This window comes from Scyliorhinus canicula, chromosome 8 (genome assembly GCF_902713615.1).
Source record: "Scyliorhinus canicula chromosome 8, sScyCan1.1, whole genome shotgun sequence".
NCBI classification, from domain to species: domain Eukaryota; kingdom Metazoa; phylum Chordata; class Chondrichthyes; order Carcharhiniformes; family Scyliorhinidae; genus Scyliorhinus; species Scyliorhinus canicula.
Window position 1 is genome coordinate 152588300 of NC_052153.1, and position 17671 is coordinate 152605970.

General features: G+C 45.5%; 1 protein-coding gene across 2 annotated transcripts in view; it reads left to right on the forward strand.

Annotated features, from left to right (window-relative positions):
* The window catches only part of arhgef28a (Rho guanine nucleotide exchange factor (GEF) 28a), a 571388-nt gene that overhangs the window by 288185 nt on the left and 265532 nt on the right, over positions 1 to 17671 (forward strand). For both annotated transcript variants that reach the window (XM_038805467.1, XM_038805468.1), the window contains exon 12: positions 16388 to 16595. In XM_038805467.1, coding sequence (XP_038661395.1) covers positions 16388 to 16595 — 208 coding nt within the window. The remainder of the gene's footprint in view (positions 1 to 16387; positions 16596 to 17671) is intronic.

Sequence of the window (17671 nt, forward strand, 5' to 3'; positions counted from 1 at the left end):
TAATGAAGGCAAACATACCATTTGCATTCCAAACTGCTTGCTGCACCTGCATGCTTTCTTTCAGTCAATGGTGTACAAGTCTCTTTTTACATCAACATTTCCCAGTCTATCACCATTGAAGTGACAGCCTGCCATTCTGATATTCTTACCAAAGGGATAACTTCATGCTTATCCATGTTATATTGCATCTGCCATGTAGTTGTCCACTCACCCTAAATCGCCTTGAAGTCTCTTTACATTCTCCTCATCACTTACATTTCCACCAAATTTTGTGCCGTCAACAAACTTGTGTTGGAATACCAGAGCAGACCCCAACTATTGTTGGCCGAGAAACCCAAAACAATTTTCAATTTGTGGAACTGTGAGAAAAGATTATTTCACCCCAGGAGTGATGACTCTGACCAATAGGTATCTTTTATGTCAAAATAAACATTAATTTAAACACAGAATTAACCACATTAACATCAAAGAAATAGCTTTACAATTAAGAATTAAATAGTTCTTTAAAAAAAGGAAAGAAACTTAAACCCACTGTCTACACCTGCAACTATATTCCAATTAAGCAATCCAATGCAGTTAAAATGCCACTTATAAATAAAGTTAGTAATGAGGGTTATTTGCTTATCTATGCAGTCCTTTGGAGAGAGACCCTTTCAGGAACAACCTGAAAATCCTTCTGTCTTGTCTGACTCAAATCCTGTGGTAAACTGCTGTTCAACTTAAAATCTTCCAGCAGACTGCCAAAACCACAGACAGATCTAGCTCCTCCCACAAATCACATTATCTGTATCCCATTAAATTGTCCCATGACCTGCATAGCTAGGGCTAAAGACAATCCCTCAAATTATCTACACCACAGGGAGTTATCTGCACCCCTCGGGGCAGCACGGTGGCACAGTGGTCAGCATTGCTGCCTTACAAAGCGGACCCGGGTTCAAATCCGACTTGGGTGACTGTCCGTGTGGAGTTTGTATGTTTTCCCCATGTCAGCGTGGGTTTCCTCAGTGTGATCTGGTTTCCTTCCACAGTCCAAAGATTTGCAGGTTAGGTGGATTGGCCTTGCTAAATTAAGCCCTCCTACCTTTGACCCCTCAAATTCTTCAATTAGATGATTGAATGCTAATTTTATATGCATAGTTTATATGGGATATTGATGCTTAATTTACTTAAAAAAAACCTTGGGTTCTGCTGCCCCTACTTTGGTGTTGATTTATATAAGACATCACATTTTGAGTTCTGGCCCACCTCTGTTTTAGTCCCTACCACCGCCGTCAAGTCCCCATGCTGCTTTGAAATGCTCCCTGTCTCAGTATGCAATTCTGTACTGTCCGGGAATTGGCTACCGCTGTCACATTGGAAAGAATGGGATCTGAACGCTGTGGGAAGCCCTGGACCAATTCAAAGCTGTCTCATCCATGTTTCTTAACATTGACTTGGGGCATTGTGGGATGCCTGCTAATGCACAAAGCATTTTGGTATGCATACCCATCAGAGTTCTCTTGTCTGCTGCTCCATTGAAGTCCTCCGATCAGTTGATGGTGCCACTTTGTCAAGGTCTAGTGTTGCTCTCTACCCCTCATGGTGAGGCTGCATTGGCGTGCCAGATTGACTCTCTGAAAACAGAAATTCACAAAATAAGTGGGTTGGGGTGAAGGAAGGTTGGTTGATGGAAAGCAAGAGATTTATGGTCACACAATCTCCAGCTTACACGTCATGCCAGGGAGCAGGAAATGGGGTCTGAGGAGGGACATAGGAACATGCAGTCATCCGGAATCTCCTTGGTGACTCCAGATTCAGGGGCCTGAGTCAAAGTCGGCCCCATGATTGGAGAAATATTTTCATTGTACCTCGGTACAAGTGACAATAAATCAAAATCAAAATCATCTCTTTCAAAGGTCTCAGGATCACAGGTATGCCTGCCCCACATCTGCTCTTTACTGCTCACTGCAATTCTGCACAGTCTCGTCTTGCAAGAGCAGGAAAGAATGTCAATGAGTATATAGCTTTGTGTATGGATGATATTCCGGCAATAACTTTGTCACCTGGAGCTATGTGGGAGTTGTGAGAGGTGATTGTGCAGTTATTATCATTGGACAGTGTGCGAGGCTGAAGTGGAGCATCTGGATGTTAGTCATGAGGCCTGAGTTGATTGGTGAGTGATGGGATTGTGGCGAATTAAGGTGTGTGAGGTGCAGTGGGTAGGAGATTTGAAGATTATCTCACTGACTTTTACCACCTGTGTGGCAACAGCACAGGTTCAAACTGCATACCTGCTTTGCCCCATGCTGGGTATGGAGTGACACCACTTGATCTATAGCGACAACTGTGTACCAAAGAAGACAATACAGGTGTTCCCCAATCGGAAACCCTGGCTCAATCAAAGGGTTCACACCCTGTTGAAGTTCCGGACGGAAGCGTTCAAGTCTGATGACCTTATATAAGAAATCCAGATACGACATACAGAAAGCCAACGGGGACGTTAAAAGACAATACCGCATCAAACTAGAGTCCCAGGCCAACGACAAAAAAACACAATGTCTATGGCAGGGCTTACAGGAGATCACAGGCTACAAAGCAAAGCCAGGCGGAATATCTCAGGCGAGAACATCCCTGCCTGATGAACTAAACACGTTCTGTGCCCAATTTCAACAGTCAGCCAATACATCAGTGCCACCCTCCCCAACAGCCCTGCCTTCTTGAAAGTGAACCCGCGGAAAGTGACGGGCCCCGACGGAGTCCCTGGGCGAGCACTCAGAACCTGCGCAGACCAGCTGGCGAGTGTATTCACAGACATCTTCAACACCTCACTCCTCTGCTCTGAGGTCCCCACCTCCTTCAAGAAGACTATCATAATACCAGTACCAAAGGAGAACAGGGTAGCCTGCGACTACCGACCAGTGGCCCTGACATCTGTTATTATGAAATGCTTTGAGTGGCTAGTCATGAGATGTATCAACGCCAACCTCCCAGACAGTCTCGATCCACTGCAGTTTGCCTATCACCGCAACCAGTCCACAGCAGATGCTATCTTCCTGGCTCTACAATCAACACTCGAACACCTCGACAACAAGGACACTTAAATGAGACCGCTGTTCATAGACTACAGCTCCGCCTTCAACACCATTATCCCAACGAGACTTGTAACCAAACTCTGCAAACCTGGACTTGACCCCTCCCTGTGCAACTGGATCCTTGACTTCTTCACCAACAGACCGCAATCTGTCAGGATAGGCAATAACACCTCCTCCACAGTAGTCCTGAACACTGGGGCCCCGCGAGGATGTGTGCTTAGTCCTCCACTGTACTCCCTATACTCACACGACTGTGTGGAAAGATTTAACTCCCAACTCAATCCATAAGTTTGCGGTTGACTTGACTGTGGTGGGTCGTATTTCAAACAACGACGAATCAGACTACAGAAGGGAGATATATCACTTGGTTGCATGGTGTACTGAAAACAACCTCTTTCTAAATGTCGGAATGACCAAGGAACTGATCATCCACTTCAGGAAGCGTAGCACGACACACACCTCGGTCTACATCAATGGCTCTGAAGTGGAGATGATCGATAGCTTTACGTTCCTGGGGGTTACCATCACCAACAGTCAGTCCTGGTCCATTCACGTTGATGCAACAGTCAAGAAAGCCCAACAACATCTCGACTTCCTAGGGAAGCTAAAGAAATTCAGCATGTCTGCATCGACTCTCCCAAACTTCCATGAGAACATCCTATCCGGCTGCATCACAGTTTGGTCTGGCAACTGCTCGGCCCAAGATCGCAAGAAACTGCAGAGTGTGGTGAACTCAGCCCAATGCATCACACAAGCTTACCACCCCCACATTGATTCTATGTACACCTCCCGTTGCCTCAGGAAGGCAGACAGCATTATCAGAGACCCCCTCCCACCCAGGCTTTGTCTTCTTCCAGACTCTTCCATCAGGCAGAAGGTATGGAAGTCTGAAGACTTGCATATCCAGACATAGGAACAGCTTCTTCCCCACAGCTACTAGACACCTCAACGACTTTCCCTTGGACTGATCTGTTCCCTGTAAGAACACTATTCACGATGCCCTATGCTGCTCTTTCTCATGTATTTGCTTTGTTTGGCTCCTTGTTCCACACTGTAACCAATCACTGCTTGTCAATGTACCATGTCAATGTACTCTGTCGATTATTCTTTTTTGTCTACTATGCTCGTACTGTGTACGTTCCCTTGACCGCAGAAAAATTAATTTCACTGTACTTCGGTACATGTGACAATAAATCAAATCATAACTTATTGTCTCTCCCTCTGAGGGAGAGAAAGCTAACAATGGTCCTGCATGGGCTGTGGCTAATGGCCATTACCAACACTTTTCCTGCACTGTAATTGGGTCCTCGAGGTGAGATTGGAATGGCAGACAGTGTTGAGGATTGTCAGAAGATACAGCAGGACATAGATAGGTTGGAGACTTGGGCAGAGAAATGGCAAATGGTCTTTAATCCGGACAAATGTGAGGTAATGCAGTTTGGTAGGTTTAACATAGAGGGGAAATATATTGTAACTGGCAAAACTCTTAGGAATATAGAAAGTCAGATCTGACTCCGATGGGGTCTGGCCTGCGATTTGGCGCTGCGTAAGGAGGCTGGAGCAGCGTGAACCGCTCCAGCGCCGTGCTGGCCCCCTGTGTGGGCCAGAATAGGTTGTGCCTGGGCCCTGTTCGCGCTGTCATGAAACGCGACGGCGATCACGATGGCGCGAAAGCTTGGCCTCAATATCGGAGAATCTCGCCCGGTATTTCTCCTCTTTTGACCTCCTTCACTCTGGCCTCCAGCACCACATCAGAAAACACGGGAGACCTCTCTCAGGCTTGACTCTCCATTAGATGTAATCTTACTTCCACCAAAGCCTTCCTAAAGCTGTCCAGCAGCTCTTTATAGCCAGAGTGCACCTCCCCTTTTAAGAGGCTCAGGCTGTTTTTAAGAAGTGCTGACTAAGTTGTGCATTTTGCTCACCATTCACACTTCCCTTGCTATCTGCTAAGCGTTCAGAGTACAATTATATTGATGGACGGGTAGTACCACGTTTGCTGCTTCAACAGGACCTGGGAGTGGATAAATGAAAATTACTGTCCCTGCTCTCTGTATTAAACTTAGTCAAATTCTGTCCCCATATTCATGCTTCTGAAAGAGGACATTCAGTCTTGTAATAAGGTTATTGCATCGAGTGAGCAGCAGAGGGAAGACACAGAATTTCACTTTGCACAATACTTTGCCGCTTTGTTTCCCGATCAACATTCCACTCTCAACCAGCACCACCACCTGGCCACTCACCTCATTTACTTGTTTGTGGAAGCTATCTTTGTGTAGTTGGCTGCTTTACTTACATAAATGCCAACAGTTACTGCAAAGAACTTAATTGGTTGTCAATAGCTTTGACCTGTGTTGGACGTGATGAAATGTTTGACGGAGAGCTTAATTTCTATGGTCTTAGATTCAGGTGCATTCTTTCTCTGTCTCCCTCTTTCTCCATGAATTCTCTCTCTCATGATCTCTTTTCCCCCATCCCACCTCCAGGCCAGCTGATTTTTGGGATTTGCACAATTTGAATGCAGGAAGAAAGGTGTTTTTCTGGATGTTAGTAAAGGCTGCATTTTTCAATTCCCGTTTCTATCTCAGCCATTAAACAACAAGATGAGTCAACATTCAGTTTTTCTATATAGCATTAGGCTAGGTCACCATGTTCTCCTGCCTGTCTGCTCATTACCTGAGCCTAGTGTTCAATTCTGGTCGCCACACTACCAGAAGGATGTGGAGGCTTTAGAGAGGGTGCAGAAGAGATTTACCAGGATGTTGCATGGTATGGAGTGCATTAGCTATGAGGAGAGTGTGAATAATCTCGGTTTGTTCTCACTGGAACGACGGAGGTTGAGGGGCGACCTGATAGAGGTCTACAAAATTTTGAGGGGCATAGACAGAGTGGATAGTCAGAGACTTTTTCCCAGGGTAGAGGGGTCAATTACTACAGGTTTAAGGTGCGAGGAGCAACGTTTAGAGGAAATGTACGAGGCAAGTTTTTTTACACGGAGGGTAGTAAGTACCTGGAACTCACTGCCGGTGGAGGTGGTGGAAGCAGGGACGATAGTGACATTTAAGGGGCATCTTTACAAATACATGAATAGGATGGGAATGGAGGGATACAGGGCCTGTTCCTGTGCTGTACTTTTCTGTGTTCTTTGAGGTTTGGGGAAGATTTTGCCCTTTTACTGAGAAAATCTTCCATGATGTGAGGAGAGATGAATAGAGGGAAATTTTGTTTTAAAGGTAGAAACCAATCCATTGTGCACCTGTAAAAATGAATTCCTCCAAGTCATCCTGGATGATTCTGGAATCCCATTCCTTGATCCTAAAGATCATCTTGTTTGGAATAATTCAACCAAAATACTTTTGCTGGATACAGGTTCTATCTGATATGATGTGGCGAGGTGCAGCAGGAGTATGATTGGAATTTCAAGTGTGACAGAACATTCATAACTCAGTCAACAGAAATTAGTTAGTGAAGCTTTGAAAGTGCTGCCTGGGTGTACGTTAGCCACAAAGTATGACTGGAATTTGAAGTTCAATAGTATTTTCACACTTGAGTCAACAAAATTATTTTCTTGGAAACAATTGTTCCCTCAACCTTTCCTAACCAAAGCAGTACATGAAAGTCAAGATTCAGTTTTGTATTCTCTCAAACCAATAGCATCAGATCTGCCCTTCCAAAAATAGATTTTTAAAAGCTTTTAAATATATTTATCCTGGTATCTAGCATTTCAGAGAACAAAAAAAATCAATAGGTAATATCCATTAACTGAGTTGGGGGAAGGGAATTTGTCCGCCAAGGGATCAAATTTACTAAACTGCCTGGCAGCAGAGAACAGAAAAAAGGTCATTTTTAAACAAAATATTTATGCAATATTGTTTTGTGACAGGTGTGTACTTGTGAACCTCTTTACTGGTGACTATCATATTGGGAAATAAATATTTTAGCAGCTCAGTTCAGCATTGTGCTCAATGATTTTTAACCAATGAATCAAATCAAGCTAAAACATCAGCAAACAGGTTTGCTCATCCCCAGCAATAATTAGTTTGATCTTATCCAGCTAATGGCATAGTGCACTCTACCCTCCTTTTCAATTGGACACATAGAGAACTATTATCATTGATGATTAATTACCATCAGTCAACTCCGTGCTTTTTGAGTTCCCATTTCAAAATATCCAGGCCTTCACCTGTAATGTATCATGAGCATACTTCTGGGAGCATAACACATGGGAAGAAGCTCTTCTTGGGGAAGGGCAAAAAGTATTTTTAATCTTAAAATAAATTTTAACATGCTATGCACATCTGTGGCATATTCTCGTCATTCTCTCCTACTGTTGCTTGTACAACACTAACATTGGAACCAATGTTGTTCCATGCAGCCGACGTTTAAAGAGATATTGACAATGAAATATTAGAATCATGGAAATTTACCACACAGCATACACTGAATGAAGTCCCTCTTCCCTGATAACAGATAACGCCCCTCTGTATCTGTCCTAAGGTCTTTACACCTTCCCCGAAGTGCGGTGCCCAGAATTATCCACAGTTCTCCAGCTTGGGCCTTAGCAGTGTTATATAAATTTCCAGCACAATCTCATTCTATTCCTTAATTTATAAACCAAAATGATCAATATGCTTCTTTAATCAGCTTATCGGCTAATGAGCCTTTATTAAAGATTTGTCAAAATGGACACCAAGGACTCTTTGATCATTTAGGCTTTCCAAAATCATTCCATTTATAATATACCGCCTTTTCGTATTTGCTCTTCAAAAGATCATCCATTCACAGTTGTCAGCATTGAAAACTCTATCTACCTTGTTTTCATCATTTCATCCAGCCTATGATATTTTGAAGGCACTATCACTATCTACTACTTTTGTGTCAGTTGCACACATGATCATGCTGTATTGTAAATCCGAATCTTTTGTTATAAAAATTGAAAGAGTTCTGGACCCAAAACTAGTCCTGGGGAACAGCACTGCAAATCACCTCTCAGTCTGAAAATATCCTCCCATTCCTTGCTTCCTGCCACAAGGCCAATTTTGTGCTCATCATTCTACTTTCTCTTAATTCTATGGGCTTTCATCCTTTTGCTAAGCCTCCTGTGTGGCACTTTGTTAAATGCTTTCTGAAAGTTCATCTCTTGCACTACCTTGATCAACCTTCCTTTATATATGTTATGATCCCAATACTAGAGAAGTCCATTTCAGTGCGAAACCTGGCTTGATTGATTATGGGCGTAATTCTCTGATAATGGAACTATGTCCCCATGCCTGCGACAAAACGGGCGGGAATTACTCTGGACTTTCCTTGAGAAAGTCCAGAGTGATTCTCCGTTTTGAAGGGGGCTAGCAGGGCCCCGGAGCAGTCCTCGCAGCTCCGGCTGCTGATACAGGGCCCTGCACATCCGGCCGCGGGTCTGCGTATGTGCACGGCAGCCGCCTATGGCGGTTCCGCACAACATGGCGGACCCACACAGCAGGCCGGCCCCGACAATATAGCTCCCGCCCCAGATCGCGCGCGCCCGCTGATCGGTGGCTCCCGATTGCGAGCCTGGCCGTCCTGGAGCCCCCCCCCTGGCGAGGGATCACCCGTCCCCATGAGTGAACCACGTCAGCGGGAACGCGGCCAGTTGTCGGCAGAGAATCACCGCAGGGGCCTCCTTCAATGGCCCCCGACAGGCGCCGCAGAGAATCGCGGGAAGGCATCAGACCCGATTGCGGGTCTGGCGCCCCATTCTCTGCCCCCGCGGTGAGTGTGATTGCGTCGCCGAGGCTCGGAGATTCCCGGCGTTTTTTTTACGGCGAGCAGCGATTCTTCCATAGCCGATGGGCCGATTTCCCAGGCATTTACGGCCGTTTTCACGAACGGCAACACACCTGCTCTCACCGTTCGTGAAAACGGCCGCAAAGTGCCGTTCTGGGTAACCATTGCACCGATTCCTTGAGGATAAACCAAGGGTGCCATGGGCCCGCGATCGGTGCCCACCGATCGCGGGCAGCGGGTCCGAACCCCACGCACTCTTTGTTCCTCCGCCGCCCCGCTGGATCAGTCCGCAGGGCGGCTGAGGGGCATATCGGCCCGCGCATGCGCGGGTTTCACGCATATGCGTGATGACATCATCCGCGCATGTGCGGGTTGGAGCCGTCCAATCGCCGCATGCGCGGCTGACGTCATCGTGCGCGTCAGCCGCCGTTAACTTTGGCGTGCGGGCTTAGCAAATTTCGCTAAGCCTGCGATGCCGAGGTTCACGGGGCCCCGCTGCTAGCCCCGACCGGTGAGCAGAATCGGGTCCCGGGAGGGGGCGCGGAGGCTGCCGGGAAACACGGCCGGTTTCACGGCAGCCTTCATGGCTCTCCGCATTTGCGGAGAATCGCGCCCAAGGCTTCTCACTTGGGACTGTCACAGTTGCAAGTGGTTTTCTTCCGGTGAATTCCTGAGCATTCACTTGATCCTTCTCACCCAACTCATATCACTCCCCAAGACATCCAAAAACCACACAATAAACTCACTGTTTCTTCAACAGCAAAGGGAACAAAGAACAAAACAAATTACAGCACAGGAACAGGCCCTGCGGCCCTCCAAGCCTGCACCAACCATGCTGTCTGAACTAAAACCCCAACAAATGAGTTTCCTAAACTCGGTCTTCCAGTAGTACACCACGAAACTGATCACTTTACTGAGCCCTATTACTGATTAGTCAGTTAACAACTGTCCCACTAACTTTGCAGTTTTTCTTCTCAGAACATAAAATCCCCATCTTCTCTCGCTCTTATCACATGGTAAACTCCCCCTCTCAACTCCTGTCTTCTCTGTGACTGTGTTACTATTGTTAGGCGGCAGTAAAGCTTTTCTACTTTTTCCCCCCTAATCACTGAACTTGCAACCTCCCTAACCCATCTCTTTGATTTCAAAGGTTGTACGATCGCATTAAAAATAATATATATAAACAATCCGAAATGACCTGAAATTTATATTACCTAAAATATATATAATAAATCCAACTTAAAATTATATATTATTCATAACATACCTCACTGAAGAATTTAATATATTAGACATGATTTGTCTGAAACTAATACAAAATAGTTTAAGTTCATGAAAATGTCATATTTCAAAAGACTAGATATTTCACTCAAAACTATAAAGTTATTTGAAGTCAAGAGTACAATATTTAAATAATAGTTTTATGTAGCTCATTTTCTGTTTCCTCGTTGTTTCGTGGTCGGTTTCCGACCCTGGCCTTTCCTTCGATGCTGGATCTCCTTGAATCAACTCATGACTTTCAGAGGCTAGTTTAGCACAGAACTAAAGAGCTGGCTTTTAAAGCAGACCAAGGCAGGCCAGCAGCATGATTCAATTCCCTTACCAGCCTCCCCGAACAGGCGCCGGAATGTGGCGACTAGGGGCTTTTCACAGTAACTTCATTTGAAGCCTACTTGTGACAATAAGCAGTTTTCATTTCAATTGGAAATTTATTTTGTTCTGATAGCTATTTCCTGTAACTTCCCCACCTATTGATGGGCTGACTATCTGTAGTGTTCTGGTTTATCCTGTTCCCCTTTCTAGAAAGTGGTATTAGCCACCCATCAGTCCTCAAGCTCTACTCCTGTTCCAATGAGGACTGAGAGATAATGACAAATGCCTCCAATATTTCTAGTTTTTCTTCTTTCATCAAGTTAAGATGCATTCCATCTGGACCAAGCAACTTAACAACCTTCAGTAATGATAATGTTTTATTATGCCGTCTCTATCTATTATTGTCGTCTTCTTTTAGTGTAACCTTCATATCATCAGGATACTTTATTTATTTATTTATTTTATTTTTAAAAAGGTTGAGTGCCCAATTCATTTTTTCCAATTAATGGGCAATTTAGCTTGGCCAATCCACCTACTCTGCACATCTTTGGGTTGTGGGGCCAAAACCCGCGCCTCAGCGCCGTGAGGCAGCAGTGCTAACCACTGCACCACATGCTGCCCTATCATCAGGATACTTTATGAAGACTAATATGTTAAAATAAATATTTTTATTAGCTTTTTCAAATGTTTTTTTACATGAATTATATTACACAAATTTAACAATCCCTCCCTCAACCCGAAAACAATTAGAGAGAGAGTGAGGGGTGCTCCTTCGTCGGAGGGGGTTTGGCGCGGCCCAACTGCGCATGCGCGGGTTTGCGCGGCGGTAAGGAGGATGAAGCGGTGTGAACTGCTCCAGCGCCATGCTGGCTACCTGTGGGGGCCAGAATCTGTCGTGCCCGGGCCCGGTTCGCGCCGTCGTGAAACACGATGCCATTCACGATGGTGCGAACACTTGGGCTCCATATTGGAGAATCGCCCCAATGTTTTAAGTCCAGTATGATTCTTGATTGGTACCCACTTAACTCATTTAATATGTTACCAGGTCTCCATGAAGATTTCCCTTTGTGTCCTTAATAAGCCTAATGTTTTATTCTTCATATATTTATCAAATGTTTAAACCTTTTCTCCTAATCTCTTTCTGCCTCCTGAATTAATGTTTTCTATTTCCTCTGGTACTTGCCTTAATCGTATTAGCTGAGTCCTACACCTGACTTCTGTTTTATTTTAACTTTTATTCCTTTTGTTATCCAAGGCACATTAGCTTTGGATGTTCTACCTATTCCCTTCAAAGGACATACCTTGTGCATAGATTACATAGAAATTACAGTGCAGAAGGAGGCCATTCGGCCCATCGAGTCTGCACCGGCTCCTGGAAAGAGCACCCCACCCAAGGTCACCACCTCCACCCTATCCCCATAACCCAGTAACCCCACCCAACACTAAGGACAATTTTGGACACTAAGGGCGATTTATCATGGCCAATCCACCTAACCTGCACATCTTTGGACTGTGGGAGGAAACCGGAGCACCCGGAGGAAACCCACGCACACACGAGGAGGATGTGCAGACTCCGCACAGACAGTGACCCAAGCCGGAATCGAACCTCGGACCTTGGAGCTGTGAAGCGATTGTGCTAACCACCATGCTACCGTGCTGCCCAAAACTACCTCTTCTCTGAATGTCCTCTTTTGCCATATTAATGCTTTACCCTGAAACTGCCTTCTCCAATCTACCTGTGTTAGGTCCCTTATTCCATTACAATTCGCTTCCTCTACCTACTGGTCCACTAAGGCAGACCTTTGTCTGTTAGCTAGTCCATAGCTAGAAATTCCTGGAACAGGTTGCAAGTTTGTCATCAGGGGCTTATAGCTTGAGAGTGCCATCAACATCAAGCGTGGCTGACCAGGAATCTCTCTTGCTCTTACCACCAGCCATTGGTGTGCTTGGAAGGAGTTGTTTGACTGCGTTATGAGCGCACCTTCCTGGGATTGGACTCAAACCTGGATACCCACTGTGAACACTCGATATTGAATGCAAAAACAGAACATTGCTTCCTCCACAGCAAAAGAAATGTCCTCACCCCACGCCACCCATCATCCCATAACTGACAATTAGTGCCGATCATGAGGCATGCCAGTACATTTAACTCTCTGACTAAGCTAATCCCAACAAATGATGATGATGCACTCATGAATGAAGTGCAACCGATATAAGTCCATATATACATGTGACAAATTGAACCTTTTAAGTACACCCTTTCCACCTTTGAGCTCTCAAGCTAGTTTTCTCTTGAACCTTGGTGCAATCTTGACTTCAGCCCTCAGGTGGAGGCAGTCTGCTTACTATGCTGCCCTATTGCTTCTGATAACTGTGGTGGACGTCCTCTGGAGATCTGAGGTCTTCGGGGTTCCGGCCTTCTAGGGTCTCCTGCACAGGTGCAGGACCATCCTTCATGCCCTCTCCTAATGGAGACAATAGATCAGTAGTAGAGGGATGAGGATTGGCTGCTCATCTTGGGGGTGCCTTGAGAGGAAGCCCTACCTGGATGGCATGCAAGTGCTCCTCCCTCCTTGTACATGGTGGAACCTCCCTGTCTCCTTAAGTAGAAAGGGAAACTGAAGGTGACTCCAATAGCCTTGTTTCCTTCCCACACAGCCACTGCTGTACAGAACCTGTGGCTAGAGGGTTGGAATACATGTTAGAGCATATATGTTGGACGCAGTCTCCATGGCAGTCATCAATTTCTTCATGGAGGAAGTCATGATGCTCAAATGCGTGAGACATGGCAGAACTATTGACTTGCAAAGACTCATTCGTTGTTGGCGCAAAGCTGCACATCACTTATGGCATCTCTGTCAAATGTTTGCCTCCCTTTTCTGCGTCTCTAGAGTTTTCTAGTGGCAATGAGCAGAGACCTGTCATCTCTGTGGATCTCAACAAGAGTCTGGCCCAAAAGTTGATGTGTGCTAGGGGCCTTGGCTGCCCACGTCACCTTCAGCTGCTGGCATGAGTGTGCAATGTGTTTACTGACTGTGCCGCTGATATAAATGCACCCATCTGTTACTCATATGGGTGTCACTGTGCTGGTGGAGATTGTGGAAGAGGTAGGTGAGGGCTAATGGTGCCATTGAGCCCAGAGGTGGAGTCTTCAGGCTCCTGCTGTGACTGTGGCCTGGGGTTGGGATTGTAAGGTGCTGTAGTGGAGAGCAAAAGGAACCAGATTAAGTATCAGCACCACCTGTGGGCACATCACATTTCCTCATGTGCCTCTTGTGTACCCATATGCCATACGGCTGGATCCATTCTCTCTCTTATGATTAGTCTATCTGTTGGTGATCGCTTGGCTGCATCCTGCCTGCCATTTGTCTCCTCCATGACCACATGAAGATTTGATGCCATGTCAAGTTGTCAAGTAACACCTAACCCCCTGGTCTGACTGCATCCCCCTCGCACTTCCTGACCAATCAGTGGTACATTGGATCCAAGGACACACAAAAACCAAACGGTCGCACACCTTGGCCTCAATTGCCATGTGGTACTGCGGCTAATCCCACGTCCACCCACCTGTTTTAGCTGCCTAATCAAAAAAGTACATTACGATGACTCGACGAGAAATCCTTTGGCAATAGGTGAATGTTCCACTTATCCTGGTGGAAGGACCCTGCACTGGACACAGGAGAACTCCATGGTTTTTCTCAACTCTGTGATCTCTGTCCAGGCCAGCTTGGTCAGGCGGGGGTACCTCTGTTACCATTTGTAGGAAAGAGCACTTCTTGCTGTTCCCTGATGGACATCGATAAACTGTGGTTCTGGTCTCTGTCTGGGCTCAGATGTCTGTGCAGTAGAAGGGGCTTGGATCTGATTAGGGTGGAGGTGCCCAGGGCACGAAAGGATAACCGTGAGATCATGGTAGAAGTTTGAATGGCATTGGAGATGGTGGTATGGTGGAAGGTGAGAGTGCTGAAAGTAAACAACATGAAATAGAAGAAAATGCCAACAGAAAGGAGAGGGACAGGAAAGGGGCGGCATGGTGGCACAGTGGTTAGCACTGCTGCCTCACAGCGCCAGGTACCGGGTTCGATTCCGACCTCGGGTGACTGTGTGGTGTCTGTACTTTCTCCCCGTGTCTGCGTGGGTTTCCTCCGGGTGCTTCAGTTTTCTCCATGCTAAATTGCCCCTTAGTGTCCAAAGGGTTAGGTGGGAATATAGTGCTAGAGCGGGGATTGGGCCTAGCTGGGACACTGTAGGGATTGTATGATTCTATGAAAGTTGTGGCCATGCTGCAGAGCCTTCCAGTTTGTCCAAGAGTTTGTTTTATAGCTTGACCTCACCTGCTGCATTGTCACCTGATGGCAGTATCCGTCAATGAATACCTATCCCTGCTGCATTGTGAATCCTTTAGAAACATAGAATAGTTACAGCACAAAAGAAAACCATTCAGACCATTTTGTCCATACCAGCCCAAAGACACCCAGGTGCCCTTTCTAACCCCACCTTCCTGAATTCGGTCCCTAGCCCTGTAGCTTACAACACTTGAGGTGCAGATCCAGATACGTTTGAAAAGAGTTTAGGGTCTCTGCCTCACCACCAACTCGGGCAGAAATTCCAAACTCCCACGACCTGCTGCGTAAAAAAATTCTTCCTCATGTTCCCTCTACACCAAGGTGCCCAGGTGGCACTGCCAGCCTCAGGGGCATTGCCAGGTTGACAGGCCGACACTACCAAGGTAGCTTTTCTTTGCACGGCGGTGATTGTATGAGGGGTACCCTGCGTGGGTGTGGGGTTTGATGGGCCCAGGCACACTCTTACACTGTCCTCCATTCAGCCAATTTTTGTGTCATCTGCAAATTTCCCAATCGTGCCCTCATGTTCATGTCCAAATCGTTAATATATAACACAGCCTCGATCAGGTGCTGGAACGTGGCGACTAGGGGCTTTACACAGTAACTTCATTTGAAGCCTACTTGTGACAATAAGCGATTTTCATTTCATTTCATTTCATTTCAGAGTAAGGTTCCCAACACCGAGCCCTATGGAACACCACTTGAAACAACTTTCCATTGGCAAGGGCCATCGACCATTGCCCGCTATTTCCTGTTGCTAAGCCAACTTTCTATCCAGTTTGTCACATTACCCTGTATCCCATGGGCTTTTGCATTTTGACCAACCTGCCATGTGAGACTTTGTCAAACACCTTGCACTTTAAATTTGAATTTGACTTGGGTTTGCGGCGGGTCCCGGCACACAGGCAGAAGTAGCGCTCTTCCACTTCTGCTGTTGGGACCCGGGGTGCCTCTTTTGAAATCCTGTCCTATGTGATGGAATTGAAAGGGTGTAGATTTTTGGGAAACGGCTGTGCCATTTTTCTTTCCTTCTCCAGTGTTGCATCAGTTTGTTAGGCATAAAGTGCCTTGTCACACACACATGTTCCAGTGCTTTTTAAATACCAAAACAGAAAATAATTGTCCAGAAAAAAAGACGGTTTAACATTTTGGGTGTCCCGACCCCCATTCCAGCAGTTTCTGCATTTTACTTTTAGGTATCCACCATTTTCACTTTTCGCGCTGTCAAATTTGGTTTATGCAATTCTATTTCAGCGCTAAAAATTTTAAGACATTTTTCTTTGTTTAGGCTGTTCAAATGCTGCAGAACTGATCAATAAAATGTTGTCACCCAAACAAAATATTGAATGAAAATGATTAAATGTTCATGTTGTGCATTCAAATCCATCACCGGTCACTGATTGCTCAGTCATTAAGAACTGACCTATCAGCAAATATTCACTGGTTCATGAGGTTATGTATGATAAAAGGATAGAACAGCATTCTAAACGTATATTGATCATAACTGACAAAGCATCTTCTTCAGCTAAGATCAGTGTTTTTGTGAATTAGTAATGAATAATGGATATCTGCAATATTACTTTGTTGACTCCTTTTCACTGATTGTTTTTGCAGGTTCAGCTTTGATGGTATTGATGCTGACAGCGAGGGAGAAGAGGTCTCTGATAGATCCCAGGGTTCATGCACTCCAAAATCTCCAAACTCTGTTGCGTTATTTGCCAGTAGTGGAGACGAACTGGACTCTTTTGAGGCTCACCAAGAAACTGAAATAAACGCCAGGGATCCTGAATCCAAGCCTTCATCCAGCAGCTTTCTGCTAAAGGTATCATAGAATCATAGAATCCCTGCAGTGCAGAAACCCATCGAGTCTGCACTGACTCTTTGAAAAACCACCCTACCTAGGCCCAATCCCCTGCCCTATTCCTGAAAACCCACCCTAAGGGGCTTCCTTGTTACGCTCTTAGCGTTGCATAAGCGGCTTCCTTGTTACGCTCTTAGAGTCGCATAAGCGGCTTCCTTGTTACGCTCTTAGAGTCGCATAAGCGGCTTCCTTGTTACGCTCTTAGCGTCGCATAAGCAGCTTCCTTGTGGTGCACTTGACAAAGGAAGGTTCAGATGTGGAGATAACTTCAACACGTTTATTAAACTATTTACACTTCTCCTACTCGGGTTCGCCACTACTGTTAATCCTTCTATAGCTACTCAGACTGACTAACCAGTCTGCTACAATCCACGTGGTGGGAGTGATATTGAATCAACCCTGTGTCTCTACTCACTGACTGTCTCCACTGGAAAGAGGAAGATCATGTGTGTTGTGTCCTTTATATATGGGTTGGTGTAATGCCCACCTGTGGCCGTGTTACCTTTGTGTGTATTGTGAATGCCCATTGGTCGTGTCTTATCTAACTGTTCTATTGGTTGAATGTCTGTGTTTCATGTCTCTGGTGCTCCCTCTGGGTCGGGTGCTTTTTGGCGCCGCCTTTTTGGCCCTGATCTTTTGGCGCCGTTTTTTTTGGCGCTCAGTTGTTATGGTGCTCATTTTCCTGGCCCACCACGGTTTGGCGCCAAAATTAAAATTAAAGCATGTAATAAATGGATTAAATGAAACTAGGATAAAAATACGAAACCTTTATCCTGGCCTAAAATATTTATGTAAAAGAAAAAGAAAATAATAATTAAAACTCAGTCATTTAATGTATTTCGTAATTGTGGGCTATACCACGCAAATATTCTAATGGTGTTCTCTCATCAAACTGGCGCACAATATTCAAAATGCGCTCGTCAGCTCTCACATACTTAAGAAGTTTTTGTTTTGGAGCTTGGCCAGCAACCAATTGTTCATAATATGCATCTCGGTTCTTTTGAATTTTTCTCAGTCCATCAATAAATTTCCATATA